Raw genomic sequence first — 17,173 nt, 5'->3', positions numbered from 1 at the left:
GGAGAAAAAGAGAAGGGGGAAAATAGTAAGAGAAGATGTACTGTGGATGGTAGGAAATATAATAAGGCAAGGAAAGGTTACATGGGTAAGCAAAAGACATAATTTATGTATTTACTAATTTATTGTTAAAGATTATCACATATACATATGCTAAAAATGATATGTGAACAAAAAATTTTTTTTGTTTTTTACCATGTAACTGGTTTGCAAAGATTATCTACTTATGTATAATACGTACAATTTGTATTTATTTCTTTTTCCATACTATGTAACTGGATGGATAAAATTGTATTATTATAATTTATTACAATAAAACATTTAAAAAAAAAAAGAAAGAAAGAAAAAGAGAAGGGGGAGAGGGGGAAGAGAAAGAGGGAGAGGGAGAGAGAGGAGGGAAAAGAAAGAGAGAAAGAGAAAGGGAGAGAGGAGGGAAAAGAAAGAGAGAGGGAGAGGGGGAGAGAGAGGAGGGAAAGAGAGAGAGAGAGAAGGGGGAAAAGAGAAGGGGAGAGAGGGAGAGAGAAGAGGGAAAAAGAAAGAGAGAAAGAGAAAGTGGGAGAGAGGGAGAGAGGAGGGAAAAAGAGAGAGGGAGAGAGTGGGGAGAAAAAAGAGAGGAAAAGAGAGAGAGAGAAGAGACAGGGAGGGAGAGGGGAGAAGGAGAGAGAGAGTGGGGCGAGAAAAAGAAACGAAGAGACGAGAGAGAAAGAGAAAGAGTGAGAAAGAGAGAAACAGAAAGGGACAGAGAGACAGACACAGATGTATACTATAATTCCAAATTTTATGGATACCACCCACAGAAGCGTTTGCTGAAACGCACATACCCAGCAAACGGGGGGAGAAAACCCTCAAAAAAAAAAAAAAAGAAGGGAAGAGCGACTGAATAATCTACTGTGAAAAAGAGAATTAGATCCATACAAAGCCTTTACAAAATGGCTGTCAAGAAAAAGAGAGGAGGGTGGGGGAGAGAAAAACCTCTGGTTAAATTCTGCAAAGTGCAAAATGGAGATAATCCCTGCAAATCTATTTTCCATGTCTGGGTGGTGGGGTTTTTTTTTTTTTTTTTTCTTCCCTCTCCCCTTTTCTCTCTTACACAGTACAAAAGGTTCCCTTTTAAAGCCGTCTTTCGGAATCAAGCTGTTTAAACCCGAAAGCCTGTGTAAATTTCTCTACTCGCTGAACGTATTATAAGGATGCCAACGCCGGGCGGAGTACGGCTCTGCCAAGTTTCAATTCCTTCACCCAAATACCATCGTATAAAACACTGCTAATGCTGAACAAAGAGGGATGTTCGTGCAAATATTTATTTCTCCGCTGAATTACAGCCTCTTTATGGAGAGCTTCAAAATATCTCGTAGGCCCCGAAGAATTACGGTCCAACCGAAGGCTACAAGTCCTAGGTTTTAAAATAGAATAAGAGAGTTGGAAGGAACCTTGGAGGTCTTCTAGTCCAACCCCCTGCTTAGGCAGGAAACTCTATGCCGTTTCAGACAAAAGGTTGTCCAGTCTCTTCTTAAAAACTTCCAGTGTTGGAGCATTCACAACTTCTGGAGGCAAGTCGTTCCACTGATTAATATGTCGTGCTGTGATTGTTTCTTTAAAACACGGTTGTCCAACCTTGGCAACATTGAGGATTGCGGACTTGTGGACTTCAACTCCCAGAATTCCCCAGCCAGCCCTGTTAAGTCCACAAGTCTTCAAATTGGCTGGGGAATTCAAACATGGCTGGCTGGGGAATTCTGGGAGTTGAAGTCCACAAATCTTTAAGTTGAAATCTTCAAGTTGAAGTCCACAAGTCTTCAAGTGGAAGTCCACAAGTCTTCAACTTGAGTTCACAAGTCTTCAAATTGGCTGGGGAATTCAAACATGGCTGGCTGGGGAATTCTGGGAGTTGAAGTCCACAAGTCTTCAAGTTGAAGTCCACAAGTCTTCAAGTTGAAGTCCACAAGTCTTCAGGTCTTCAAGTTCAAATCTTCAAGTTGAAGTCCACAAGTCTTCAAGTTGAAGTCCACAAGTCTTCAGGTCTTCAAGTTCAAATCTTCAAGTTGAAGTTCACAAGTCTTCAAGTTGGCTGGGAAATTCAAACATGGCTGGCTGGGGAACTTTGGAAGTTGAAGTCCACAAGTCTTCAAGTTGAAGTCCACAAGTCTTCAAATTGAAGTTCACAGGTCTTCAAGTTGGTTGGGGAATTCAAACATGGCTGGCTGGAGAATTAGGGGACTTCTCAGTTGCACTTCCCTAAGAGAAATAGATCCCAGCAGATGTGAATTCCATGGGTCCTTGTTGCTCTCTGAGTTTGCAGACGTTTCATGACCCAACTAGGTACCATCATCAGTGCTGGAATGCGGATGGGTGTGAATGTGAATTCACAGGGAACAGGAATCCTGGATAACCTTGGCAGCACATCAGGAAGGAGAAGATTAAGAAGCCTACCTAACTCATGGTTTCATATAATGGAGGTTCGCAGAGTACATTACCGGTAAATAGAATAAAACCTGAACCAGAAAGCCCCTACGAACAAGGAACCGCTTAATATTATTGGTACAGGAGGAATAATCAAAGTGCATAATAAATTGTTCCATTTTAAACTGCTAACATTAATTACATTAACACGAACACAGAAAGAGTAAGCACATTTCCTCGTAAGAACCAAAAATCAATTAAGACCAGCCATAATATTTCAAAGAGCTGTAATTTCAGCATAACACATAAATTTGTTTTACTCCTCAAAGAGGCATATTTTAGTCCGGTAAAGGGCTTTTGGTTTGTGTTTATGTTCAATTTGGTATGACATTAGCTTAATTTAGATGGAAATCCTATAAACACATTTCTGGGTATACGTTCCTCTGAAGTCTACGGGGATGGTTTGTTTAAACCTCTGCGGTTAATTCCATCATAATGCAGTGTTAAAAGAGAGAGAGAGAGAAGCAATAGTCACATGCGACTTGAAGCAATGTCAATTACAAGGTTCTTTAATAAATGCAAAATAATGAGCTTGCAAAAACGTGTCTTGATGAAAGTCAAATAACGACGTCTTATCGATTTTAAGGTGGCAAAAATCCACATCACAGTATGGGCAGGTTAAGAAAATGGACTTCATTCGTTCTCAGGAGAGCGCAGAAGGGAAGGTGACAAGCATCATCCTGCTTTCGAAAAGTACGCAGGGAATTTTACCAATTTGACATGAGTCACACCCGTAAACTTCTGAAGGATCAGAATAGAATAGAATAGAATAGAATAGAATAGAATAGAATACAATAGAATAGAATAGAATAGAATAGAATAGAATAGAATAGAATAGAGCAGAATAGAGCAGAATAGAGCAGAATAGAGCAGAATAGAGCAGAATAGAGCAGAATAGAGCAGAATAATAAGAATGGAATGGAATGGAATGGAATGGAATGGAATGGAATGGAATGGAGAGGAGAGGAGAGGAGAGGAGAGGAGAGAAGAGAAGAGAAGAGAAGAGAAGAGAAGAGAAGAGAAGAGAAGAGAAGAGAAATAAAACAATAAGAACGGAATGGGGAATTAGAATTAGAATTAGAATTAGAATTAGAATTAGAATTAGAATTAGAATTAGAATTAGAATTAGAATTCTTTATTGGCCAAGTGTGATTAAACACACCAGGAAATTGTCTCTGGTGCATAAACTCTCAGTGTAGTTACAACAATAGAGATAGACCATTATCATAAGGTAAAGGTAAAGGTTCCCCTTGCACATATGTGCTAGTCGTTCCCGACTCTAGGGGGCGGTGCTCATCTCCGTTTCAAAGCCGAAGAGCCAGCACTGTCCAAAGACGTCTCCGTGGTCACGTGGCCGGCATGACTAAATGCCAAAGGCACACGGAACACCGTTACCTTCCCACCAATGGTGGTCCCTATTTTTCTACTTGTATATTTTTACGTGCTTTCGAACTGCTAGGTTGGCAGAAGCTGGGACAAGTCACGGGAGCTCACCCCATTACACGGCACTAGGGATTCGAACCGCTGAACTGCCAACCTTTCGATCGACAAGCTCAGTGTCCTAGTCACTGAGCCACCGCATCCTTTTATCATAGTCATTGTAAAAATACATTCATCATAAAACATTAGATACAACACTTAGTGATAGTTATGGATACTAAATAAGCAAGTTATTAAATAATTTGTTTATATGTAATGAAAGATCTTCGAAAACAAAGAACAGAGATGCATGCTGGATGGCAATGTCAGGATGTATAAAACTGTTTTCACCTAGCTTTCATACATAGCAGCCAGCCTAAAGAAATGTGAAATAAAGCTCATTGTTCCAAAAGGAAATAGTAGCAAAACCCTTTCAAAGTGGAGTGCACCAGCTGTGTTGGAATCCAAGCTCCCAAATTCCCAACTGTTTCCACTCATTTGCTTTTCTAATTTATGAGCACCAACCTTATTTCAACCCTGGTATCCAGAGTCACAGATTTCCCCACAAAACTGAGAAAATAAATAAATAAATTTACCTTTTCTGAGCTTCAGCCTCTCGCCTAGCTTGTTCCAAGGCCAATTCTTCAGCTATTCTTTTCTTTAGTTCTTCTTCATTGACTGGAATTAAGAAATGGAGGAAAACAAAATAAATACATGTTTACAGTAGAGTAGAGTAGAGTAGAGTAGAGTAGGGGAGGGGAGGGGAGGAGAGAGTAGAGTAGAGTAGAGTAGAGTAGAGTAGAGTAGAGTAGAGTAGAGTAGAGTAGGATAGGATAGGATAGGATAGGATAGGATAGGATAAGGAATAGGAATAGGAATAGGAATAGGAATAGGAATAGGAATAGGAATAGGAATAGGAATAGGAATAGGAATAGGAATAGGAATAGGAATAAGAGTAGAGTAGAGTAGAGTAGAGTAGAGTAGAGTAGGGGAGGGGAGGGGAGGGGAGGGGAGTGGGGTGGAGTGGAAGGGATGGGAGAGGGAGAGCAGGGCAGGGCAGGGCAGGGCAGGGCAGGGCAGGGCAGGGCAGGGCAGGGCAGGGCAGAGCAGAGAAGAGAAGAGAAGAGAAGAGAAGAGAAGAGAAGAGAAGAGAAGAGAAGAGAAGAGAAGAGAAGAGTTGGAAGGGACCTTGGAGATCTTCTAGTCTAACCCTCTGCTTAAAACGTAAATGGTATATAGGCAACCCTATACACCATTTCAGACAATGTTGCATGCAACCAGCTTATGGAACTGTTCTTCTATTAATCAATTTCATTTTTGGGGTCATGCATCTTTGAGGGTGATGGGTGATTTAGAAATATAAGGGAGGGAGGGAGGGAGGGAGGGAGGGAGGGAGGAAGATCTTTGCTCTGGATTGGGCCCCCAGTAAACTGAATCAGGTCCCTGACTGCTATTATGGACATGAACTCCAAAGCTATCTCTAAGTTCACCCCTTTGAGAGACATCTTGGTTTCCATATTTCAGCCTTGGACTCCACTTAAAAATCTGATCTACTGCAATGATTTAGGAGAAGGAGCGGCAGAACCTGGAGGTGGAGTTAAAAGAGGGATCAGCCTAGCATCCTTACGTAGCCACAAACGAACTAAGTCCACCCTCAACGGACTGCCTTTGGCCTTTATCTAACCCTAGTCAGTTGAGAAGATTCCTACGCATAGGCTTTTAGCAATAAACTGGTTTAATTGGACCTTCATATGTGGACCTGATCTTTCGCGTCTGACAATATCTGACAATATCGTTATGGTAAAGAAAGTCTGTTTATAGGTATACTCAAATTCTGACTTAAAGCATGGGGTGTCCTCTGAAGCAATAAATTCATGGGAGCTTTCTTCCTTCCATGAGACCTTTGCTGAGATTTTCCCAGAGACGCACAATTCACACCTCTCTGGTCCACTATTTGAGGGGCTGCCCCAAAGAAGAGGGGGTCAATTTATTTTCCAAAGCACTAGAGGGCAGGACAAGAAAGAATGGATGGATGGAAATTCATCAGGGAGAGAAGCAACCTGGAATTAAGGAGAAACTTCCTATTGTCCCAGTGGAACAACTTGCCTCCAGAAGTTGGGGTGCTCCAAAGGATTTCCTGCTTAAGCAGGAGGGGTTGGACTACCCTCCAACTCTGTTATTCTGTTAATAATAAGTCGTCTCTGATGGATCTTGAATCGGTCTTCTTTGCCCACTGCAAAAGTTGAATTGCATGACCCAATGGTTGCAGGAATTGGGTAGGTCTAGTCTTGTGATGGTGAACCTGTGGCACGCGTAGCCATATCAGTGGGCACGCGAGCTCAGCTCCGGTGGGACCGGAAGTTGTCAAACGGCCCGTTTTCAGCCTCCGGAGGACTTCCAGGGGGGGTGGGGAAGGTTGTTTTTGCCCTCCCCAGACTCCTAGAGAGGCCCTGGAGCCAGGTGAGAAAGAAAAATGGGCCTACCAGGCCATCGCGTGTCAGGAGCGGGGGGAGGGGGCTCATACGCGCATGCGTGGGGGTGGGGCACATAGAATTATGGGTGTGGGCACATGCGTGTGCGACCCCACCCCCTTCCTGGCACGCGATGGGAAAAAGGTTAGCCATCACTGGTCTAGTTTAAAACGAGGATAAGAATAGAAGTAGACCTTGAGATACGACCACAATGGAATCTGCGTTTTACAGGTTACAACACCTCAACTTACAACACTTCATTTAGTGACCGTTCAAAGTTATGACAGCACTGAAAAAAGTGACTTAGGACCATTTTTCACAGTTGCAACCTTTGTGCCATCCCCGTGGTCATGGAATCAAAATTCAAACGCTTGTCAACCGGCTCATACTCATGACTGTTGCTGTGCAACCTATTGACAAGCAAAGTTGCTGAATATGTCTAGTTTAATGAAGAGAAGGACTAGGGGAGACATGATAGCAGTCTTCCAATATTTGTGGGGCTGCCCCAAAGAAGAGGAAATCAAGCTATTCTCCAAAGAACCTGAAGGCAGGACAAGAAGCAACGGGTGGAAACCAGTCAAGGAGAGAAGCAATTTAGAACTAAGGAGAAATTTTCTGACAGTGAGAACAATTAACCAGTGGAACTGCTTGCCACCAGAAATTGTGAATGCTCCAACACTGGAAGTTTTTAAGAAAATGTTGGATAACCATTTGTCTGAAGCAGTGGTGGGTTCCTCCCGGTTTGGCCCGGTTCCGCCGAGCCGGTAGCGGTGATGATATGATGTCACCGAATCGGTTCTGGCCCCCTGGCCCCCCCAACCCCCGCGTTTTTCTTACCTTTTATTTGGCCCCACCCCCAATCTATTGCTGCCTCCTGAGTCCCAGCTGATGGGCTATGAGGAAAAAAACTGTTTAAACTCTTGCCGCGGGGCTTCAAAGGGCCGCCCTACAGCTGATCAGTGGTAAAAGGCAGTTTGGTGGTAGACCGGTGCCTCCAAAAACAAATGAGTAGACCGGTGCCTGGAAAAAATAAATGGGTAGACCGATACAGCTCTGCAAGCAGTTAAATACCTGGTAGACCAGTACCTCTGCTAAATCCTAAAGAATTGTCACATGACCATCAAGCCACACCCACAAAATAAGCCACACCCACAGAACCAGTAGTAAAAAAATTTAGAACCCACCCCTGGTCCGAAGTGGTGTAGGTTTTCCTGCCTAAGCAGGGGGTTGGACTAGAAGACCTCCAAGGTCCCTTCCGACTGTTATTCTGTTCCGTTTGAGATATCATAGGATATTTTTTGATTCCGATGATTGTCCAGCCTTCGGTTCCTAGTGCGGATCGTTCTAAGCCAATGGGCATTTAGTTCACGCCAGCCTTATTCTGGACATTAGTACAACAAGGAAATGTCCGTTCACCACAGTTTCGCCTCTAATGTCTCAAACCTCGTCTTGTTGGAGCTCCTTGTATCGTCTTCAGAATCTTGTCATTAGAAAAATCAGGTTTTCTGCTCATCACGCACGGTAATACGGCTGACCTTAACCAGACTCGGAATAATTGCGTGCTTGCTTTGACTTCCTAAAGGTTTATTTGTAAATGATTCATCCGCCTCAGCTAAATAGGAATTGCCTGCTTAGATGTTCAGCCCATCAATTTGAGTCAAACGATTTGTGGGTGGGCTTTTTTTTTTTTTGCAAGAACTTGGCCAGATAAATAAAATTGCTGGAGTTATATATCTCATCCTCCGGTCTTTTTTTCCTACAATTAAGGCCTTAACTTCGTTTCCTTGGCTGTCTCGTTCGGGAACAACAGCCCTATATATCTAGAGTAATAGAATTTCTATTTAACAATCTACATCCTCACTTTTATTCTCTATTAGGATCTGGGTGATCAATACGTAACCCAATTGATTGCTAAGGTCAAATGTGCCGTGTCTTTATAGCCAGATTGTATTTATTGTGCTTCAGAGGTTGTTTCGATGGGCCATTAGGCTTTTCTTTCCTATCCATTCTTACCCAAAGGCCCCATAAAAAAACCCGATGCATAGACTGGCAGGCACCTTAATTATTACGCATTGTATGCCCCCGTGGTCAGGTGCCAGATCTGCTTCTCGAAATAGTTAAAATATCTCTCCAGAGGTGAAATTAATCTAATGATCCGTTGCAGGGTAAATTGTTTTGCTGTCTTCCCAGAGGGCTGCTTGTGGAGATTTTATAGACCAATCAGAATAGGAGCAGGAAGGGACCTTGGAGGTCTTCTAGTCCAGCACGCTGCTCAGGCAGGAAACCCTGGCCTATACCATTGTGGACAAATGGTTGTCCAGACTCTTCTTTAAAACTTCCAGTGTTGGAGCATTTACAACTTCTGGTGGCAAGTTGTTCCACTGGTTAATTGTTCTCACTGTCAGGAAAGTTCTCCTTATTTCCAGATTGCTTCTCTCCTTGGTTAGTTTCCACCCATTGCTTCTTCTCCTGCCCTCAGGTTCTTTGGAGAATAGCTTGACCCCCTCTTCTTTGGGGCAGCCCTTCAAATATTGGAAGACTGCTATCGTGTCTCCCCTAGTCCTTCTCTTCATTAAACTAGACATATTCAGCAACTTTGCTTGTCAATAGGTTGCACAGCAACAGTCATGAGTATGAGCCGGTTGACAAGCATTTGAATTTTGATTCCATGACCACGGGGATGGCACAAAGGTTGCAACTGTGAAAAATGGTCCTAAGTCACTTTTTTCAGTGCTGTCGTAACTTTGAACGGTCAGTAAATGAAGTGTTGTAAGTTGAGGTGTTGTAACCTGTAAAACGCAGATTCGATTGTGGTCGTATCTCAAGGTCTACTTGTATTCTTATCCTAGTTTTACTTCATATTATCCTAGGTCAGGGGTCAGCAACCTTAAAACACTCCAAAGAGCCACAAAGGTCCTAACCGGAAGCCCCCTGTTTAATTCTGGAGCTGGCCGGAAGTCCAGTCCCCCCCCCCCCATAGAATTTTTTTTTTTTAATTTGATTTATATGCCGCCCTTCTCCGGAGACTCAGGGGGGCTTACAATGGGTTAAGCAATAGCCTTCATCCTTTTGTATATTTATAAAAAGTCAGCTTATTGCCCCCACAAACTGGGTCCTCATTTCACCTACCTTAGAAAGGATGGAAGGCTGAGTCAACCTTGAGCCTTGGCGAGATTCGAACCCTGCAATAATTGCAGGCAGCTGGTCTTAATAAGCTTAATAACAGGGTGCCTTAAACCCCTGTAGTACCAAGGCTGATCGTCGGCGCTACCGGTTTGCCCGAACCGGCAGCAGCCCATCACTGCTTCACAGCCAAAAAGCCAGGTATTATGCCTAGGGGCCTCCAAAGTTGGCAACTTTAAAACTTGTGGACTTCAACTCCCAGAATTCCTCAGCCAGCAATTCAGCGTTTCCCAACCTTGGCCATTTTAATATGGGTAGACTTCAGCTCCCAGAATTCTCCTTCTTCTGCTTCTTTTAGAAACAGCCTTTGCAGACTTTCTAAAAAGTACGTCCATCACACCACTCCAGAATTCTGCAATTCACGATTACAGGCTAAAGCATTCAAACCGAGCAACGTTGACTAAATATATTTAAGAGACGTTGGTTGGAATAATACGTTCTGCTGCCCCAGTTTAAGAGAGGAGGCAAATTTACTGTTAACAGTGCTGGTTAATTTGCTCATTTAAATTACGGGCAAAAGGGATGGGGATTCTGATTTAACACAACTGGAGAGCTTTATTGCAGTCTAAAGTCATTTGGGTAAGAAAAGCTCATTAAAATACTAGAGCTACTACAGACCCAGAATCGTTTATCACCTCTAGGGCATAATAAGTCCTAGGGACTGTGAACAAAAAAAAAAAAAAGAAAAAGAAATGTGTTTAAAAAAAAACACACACACACCAAACCAGAAATTCCTTCCGATAAAGCAACTTTCGTCCTGGGGTAAAAAGGCAGAGCGGAAACCTACCGTAAATGAACTTTTGGTGAAAGAGAGATTTTGCTTGCTTTCCACAGCAAGCTCACCGAAAGACAACTGAACCATGGCTTACTCAATAAACCAGGTCATCAGGAAGAGCGCAGGAGTGGTGCGGTGGCCTAGAGGTGGAGCTCTGGCCTCACCATCAGGAGGCTGTGAGTTCAATCCTAGGTAGAGGCAGATATTTCTCTTCTCTGGGTAATTCAGAATTGATCTGCTGAACAAAACTCCGCACTGGCGACAGGGAGGGCATCCGGCCTGTAAACACTCAGCTCCATTCAGTTGCCCAGACTCCACCCCGCAAGGGATTATGGGGTCATTAAAAGGAGATGATGATCAGGAAGAGTGCAGAGAAGAGCAACAAAGATGATTAGAGGACTGGAGGCTAAATCATATAAAGAACAGTTGCAGGAATGTCTAGTTTAATGAAAAGAAGGACTAGGGGTGACACGATCGCAGTCTTCATGATAGCAGTCAATTTATTCTCCAAAGCACCTGAAGTCAGGACAAGAAACAATGGATGGAAACTGATTAAGAGAGATAGAATCAAGATCACGTGAAGGGTTGATACCACTTTATAAGGTCTTAGTAAGGCCACACTTGGAATCCTGCATCCAGTTTTGGTCCCCACACTATAAAAAAGGTGTTGAGACTCTGGAAAGAGTGCAGAGAAGAGCAACGAAGACGATTAGGGGACTGGAGGCTAAAACATACGAAGAACGGTTGCAGGAACTGGGCATGGCTAGTCTAGTGAAGAGAAGGACCAGGGGAGACAGGATAGCATCTTCCAATATTCGAGGGGCTGCTACAGAGAGGAGGGGGTCAAGCTATTTTCCAAAGCACCCAAAGGCCAGACAAGGAACAATGGATGGAAATTGATCAAGGAGAGAAACAACCTGCAATTAAGGAGAAACTTTCTAACAGTGAGGACAATTAACCAGTGGAACCACCTGCCTCCAGAAGTTGTGGGTGCTTCATCACTGGAGGCTTTAAGAAGAGACTGGACACACCATTTGCCTGCTTGAGCAGGGGATTGGACTAGAAGACCTCCAAGGTCCCTTCCCGCTCTATTCTGACTCCAATATTTGAGGGGCTGCCTGCAGGAAGCAGATCTGAGGCCGTTTCCTCATCACCTGAAGCGCATGTGGGTTATGTAGCAAGAAGGGAACTCAGGCATTCAAGCAAAACCGTAAGAAAAATGGATGAAAAAAAATATCAATCCATTCCTTTGGAATGGCCATGTCAAAATTCTGATCCAAGCACCGTTGAAATGTTCTGACAGGATTCTTCTACATGGTAGAATGCCCTCAAATGCATCTCACCTGGAACAATATTTCGCCAACGCTGAAGAAGCTCAAACCTCTTTGAAGTGTGTCCTTTTCCTCCTCTTCCTCCTCCTCCTCTTCCTCCTTCTCCTCTCCACAAACCCCATTCTCTGTCAGCACTGATGATGTTCTCTAGTTGGGTCATAAAATGTCTACAAGAAAACCACCAACTTCTGAGAGCACCAAGGTCCCCACCCTGAGCTACAAATATTCTCTTCTGTTGGTTTTTGTGAAGCACTTGGGAAGATTAATTACCAAATCAAAAAAGAAAAAAAAGTTAAGTGAAAGATTAAGTGCAAACAGTTACTGAATCTAAAGTGGCTATTACTTTTTCCCACCATCGCATATTGGATGAGTCCAGTGGTGGGATTCAAATAAATTAACAACTGGTTCTCGATCCTAATGAACGACTGGGTGGGCGTGGCCATGGTAGGCGTGGCCAGGGGGTGTGACAGGCAGCACTTTGCCTCCTGCACCCCCCCCGGGACCAAAAACAGGCTGTGAAGGGAGGCATGCTGCCCTTCCCTGCACTTTGGGCCTAGTAGGCCTCCCTGCAGCCTCATGGGAGCAAAAACTGGCCGCAGAGGCTTCGTCGCAAACACACACGGCCCGTTCTGGGCCTAGCAGGGCTCCCTGCACTTACCTGGGAGCCAAAACAGGCGCGTGGGGACTCCTGGAAGGGGTGGGGCAGGAATTGGCCAGCCAGCAATTTAACAACCGGTTCGCCATAACTGTTCCGAACCGGCTGAATCCCACCACTGAATATATCCGAGAGAGGGAGGGGCTTCAGCTCATTATATGCTTGTTTATGTAACAGGACAGCAAGTATGAAACATTCAGCAATTTACAGGAGAAAAAAACCAGAAGAAAACACTGTCTCGTCGCTACATTAAATTGTTATTTAAAACAAGGACCTTTATTTCTAGACGAGAAAGCCGCTTGCTAATTAATAAAGAAACAATCTTTGCAGCATTCCCTGGGCTCTAAGATTAACCCGCACTCTCTTTGGTTCTCGTCAGAAAGATTTGAAATAAAACTCGGGTTTTTTTAAGAAGCCAGACGGTTTTCGTCTTTCTCAGAAAAACGGAATCCCTCAGCAGCGTTTGGAAAACCTAACAGTTTTTTGTATACAGAGATAAAAACGTCGGGAATAAAATAGTCCGCCGGGAAAGCAGACTTGAGACACTTTGGAGAGTGACCTTGTTACACGCTTTCTGAATTTCTGAATTCCTGAGCAACGGGTCAGCCCGCTCGAGGACGGCTGTCAGAAATATTGCTCCTAACACCGATCCTGTTCAAAGCCAGGAGAAAAAGATAGATATTTCTTCACATTCATGCAAGCGGCATTGTGAGTTGGGGGAGGTGGGGGGTTGTGGAAATAAAGAGAACTAAAATAATATTTGCACAGGGTTTAGGACCGCGATGGCGAAGCTACGGCACAGCAGTTGAGCTCCACCACACAATCGCGGGTGTCTCCCACCGGCCAGCTGATTTTCGGGTCTCTGCCGTGCATGCGTGGGGGGGGCGCGCATGCGAGAAATGCGTGAACATACATGGGGGTGCAGGGGGGTCACATGCATGTGTGGGGGTCGCACACGCATGTGCAGGGGTGGGAGAGCATGTGGGTGGGTGCAGCATGCCCCTCCCCATGGCCCGTTTTTGCTCCCAGGAAGCTGCAGGGAGGCCCACTAGGCCCAAAACGGGGTGCGGGTGGAGCACAGGAGAAGCGCAGGGGGTCGCACACACATGCGCAGGGGGGCAGGGGGTCACGCGCACATGGCATTATGGGTGCAGACACGCACTTTCAGCACACGACAACAAAAAGGTTAGCCATCACTGTCTTAGGAGAAGGAAGAGAAGAAATCACCTAATTTCTTCTCTTCCTTCAAAAACACCTTCAAAATTTCTCGAGGAACAACTTTGTTGTGAGATACCTGTAGGTACACACATACGCATACACATGCACACACACACACAGTAATAATACTGTGCTGGACAGTAATGGTTCTTCAAGCACTCCTCGTGTTATGACCATAATGGAGCCCTTCCATCACGGCTAGAATTTGTAACCGTCATAAATCAGATCACCTAAGCGACCGACTCAATTTTACGGCCCTTTTTTGATATCGGAGTTCTGATGAAGGTCTTGAAACAGGCATTCAGATGTCACAATGTGTCTACGCCTATGAATATCAGAGTTGTGAAAAACCTTGGTTACCATGATACCAGTGGTGGGATCCAGCCGGTTCGCACCCCTTCGGGAGAACCGGTTGTTAACTTTCTGAGCAGTTTGGCAAACTGGTTGTTGGAAGAAATCATTAGGGCAGAGAACCGGTTGTTAAATTACCTGAATCCCACCACTGCATGATACTAAAAAGATGTTAAGGCTCTAGAAAGAGAATAGAGAAGAGCAACAAAGAGGATTAGGGGACTGGAGGCTAAAACATACAAAGAACGATTGCAGGAACTGGGTATGTCTAGTTTAATGAAAAGAAGGACTCGGGGAGACATGATAGCAGTCTTGCAATATCTCAGGGGCTGCCACAAAGAATATGGGGTGGGTGGGGGGGTATTTTCCACCTATTCTCCAAAGCACCCAAATGCAGGACAAGAAGCAACGGATGGAAATTAATCAAGGAGAGAAGCAACCTGCAACTAAGTAGACATTTCCTGATGGGGAGAACAATTAAATCAGTGGGACAGCTTGTCTTCAGAAGTCCTCCTCCTCCTCCTTTTTTGCAAACCCCACTCCCTGCTAGCACTGATAATGTTACCTAGTTGGGTCATGAAACATCTGCAGGAAAATATCCACGCTCAGAGAGCACCCAGGGCCCCCAGAGCAACCTACTTAACCAACTTCCATTTAGTACGGCTGTGGTTAGAAAGAGAAGCTTGTCGTGGAAGGACCATCCGATGAACAGCAAGCTAAGCCATCATGCATGATTAAACCAGCTAAAGACTTGAGCGCACGGTAGGAGAGTTGACTCCCAAAGATTTTCGCACTATCTTTTAATGTCCCCTTCCCAGCCATTGGCACAATGTATTTTTTTCCTCCTTCTCCTCTCGAGCAAGTGATTCCCTCTAGTGTATATATAAGCCTACGCCTCATTGTGCATCCGGATAGCTGTTTGTAAGGCTTTTAGCACAACAATAAGCTGCAGCATCAGAATTTTAAAATGTCCCACATTAAATAACAGCACAGCAACGACCTGAGATATTACAGGCAGCAACCGAGTGCAAAGCTATGCAATTTTTTTCCCCCTCCCCAAAAAAAGAGAAATCTTTTCTTTTCCAAAGAAAACCTACCCTATATGAGCCTATTTAGTCTGACAATAGGAAGAACTTACTGGGAGCCATTTTATCCCCCCGTTTGCCTCACTGAAAATTATTCCCAACGTCGAGTAGAAGGAGAGACTGGGACTTTTAATATTTATTTTCAATTACTCACGACATGCAATTCTATTATAACAAAAAAAAAAGATATCGGGAAGAATATTTCCAACGAAACACATTACTTGGGCTGTTATAACAGCCGGGCTATTAAGACACTTGTAGCGTGAGGTAAAATGAACGCCACAAAATTCGGTGAGACTTAATTCCTAAATCAGCCCCCACTCAAGGTTCGGGTGCCGAGTTCAAGAGCCTGTTGTCAAGTTTCCGAAAGATGCCCTAATTAATTCATGAGCCATGATCCAAACTTCAAAGGAAATATAGTCATTTATTAGGAGCAACATTCCGGCAATACTGGGATGCAGTTAGGACTGATCCCGCGTAGATTTACGTTCCCCTATGACCCTGTCTCTCCCCTCCTCTCTGGCCATGTCATAAATCACATTCTCCAATTAACCACTTTGGCTGGCTGTGAAACCTAACACCCTCCTTCCGATTGCGGTCAGAAGAATGTATGGAATTCAGTTCAGTTCTCCCTCCCTCCTGCTCACGGCAACTTGAAAGCTTTGCAAGTTGACACCTGTTTCATAACATCAGGAGCGAGTGATAGCTTTATATGGGAAAAATAAGCAGGAGTGCTACTTCGAAAGGGGCAGTTGTGTATTCATTGTGCTTTGTTGTGCTTTGTTTCTACTCTATTTAGAATAGAATAGAATAATAAGAGTTGGAAGGGGCCTTGGAGGTCTTCTATTCCAACCCCCTGCTCAAATAGGAAACCCTATACCACTTTCAGACCAATGGTTGTCCAATCTCTTCTTAAAAACCTCCAGTGTTGGAGCATTCACAACTTCTGGAGGCAAGCTGTTCCACTGGTTAATTGTTCTCACTGTCAGGAAATTTCTCCTTAGTTCTAAATTGCTTCTCTCCTTGGTTAGTTTCCACCCATTGCTTCTTGTTCTGCCTTCAGGTGGCTTTGGAGGATAGGTGGACTTCCTCTTCTTTGTGGCAGCCCCTCAAATATTAGAAGACTGCTATCATGTCTTCATTAAAGTAGACATACCCAATTCCTGCAACTGTTCTTCGTATGTTTTAGCCTCCAGTCCCCTGATCTTCTTTGTTGCTCTTCTCTGCACTCGTTTTAGAGTCTCAGCATCTTTTTTTATAGTGCAGTGACTAAAACTGGATGCAGGATTCCAAGTGTGGCCTTACCAAGGCCTTATAAAGTGGTATCAACACTTCACGTGATCTTGATTCTGTCCCTCTGTTAATGCAGCCTAGAACTGTGTTGGCTTTTTTGGCAGCTGCTGCACACGGCTGGCTCCTATTTAAATGGTTGTCCACTAGGACTCCAAGATCCCTCTCACAGTTACTACCATTGAGCGAGGTACCACCTATACTGCACCTGTGCATTTTGGTTTTCTTGCCTAAATGTAGAACCTTACTTTTTTCACTGAATTTTATTTTGTTAGGTAGCGCCCAAGGTTCTGCCCCCTCTTCTCCTCCTTTGGTGGCCAAAGTATTTGAGCTTCAGCTTCAGGATCTGTCCTTCCAAAGGACAGTCACAGTTGATTTCCTCTAGGATCGACTGACTGGATCTCCTTGCAGGCCGAGGAACTGTCTTCTCCAAACACCACAATTCAGAAGCATCAATTCTTCGGCGCTCAGCCTTCCTTATGGCTCAGTTCTCACAGCGGTGCATTACTCCTGAGAAAACCGTAGTTTTGACTATTCAAACCTTTGTGGGCAAGATGACGTCGCTTGACGACGAGTTCTAGTCCTGCCTTGTGCATGAAAGCCAGCTGGATGACTTTGGGCCAGTCCCCTCTCCCAGTCTTAGGAAGAAGACAGCAATGGCCAACTCCTTCCAAAATCTTACCGAGAAGCTTACAGGAATTTGTCCCGGTGCTCGCCAGGAGTCAAGACTAACTTGAAAGCACCCAAAAAAAAAAAAAAATACTACTGTCGGAGTGCACACAGTATGACTATGTAAGACAACCCAGGAGCAAACACGGTAAACAGATGTTTGTATTTAAATAGTGGTTTCATCTACAAAGAATATATACATACACATATTTTAGTCAGACCTCAAACAAAACAGCAATCAGCAATTACAGCAGGGAAGCACACACGGA

At 44.2% G+C, this 17,173-nt stretch overlaps 1 protein-coding gene across 2 annotated transcripts in view; it reads right to left on the bottom strand.

Moving 5' to 3' along the window:
- Nucleotides 1-17,173, bottom strand: part of CHCHD3 (coiled-coil-helix-coiled-coil-helix domain containing 3) — a 203,070-nt gene that overhangs the window by 164,496 nt on the left and 21,401 nt on the right. For both annotated transcript variants that reach the window (XM_034420781.2, XM_087873565.1), the window contains exon 3: nucleotides 4,473-4,554. In XM_034420781.2, the coding sequence (XP_034276672.2) occupies nucleotides 4,473-4,554 (82 nt within the window). The remainder of the gene's footprint in view (nucleotides 1-4,472; nucleotides 4,555-17,173) is intronic.

Source organism: Pantherophis guttatus, chromosome 7 (genome assembly GCF_059756535.1).
Source record: "Pantherophis guttatus breed Tessera chromosome 7, ASM5975653v1, whole genome shotgun sequence".
NCBI classification, from domain to species: Eukaryota; Metazoa; Chordata; class Lepidosauria; order Squamata; family Colubridae; genus Pantherophis; species Pantherophis guttatus.
Note: the sequence above shows the minus strand (reverse complement) of the source record. Positions and strands in the feature narration are given on the sequence as shown.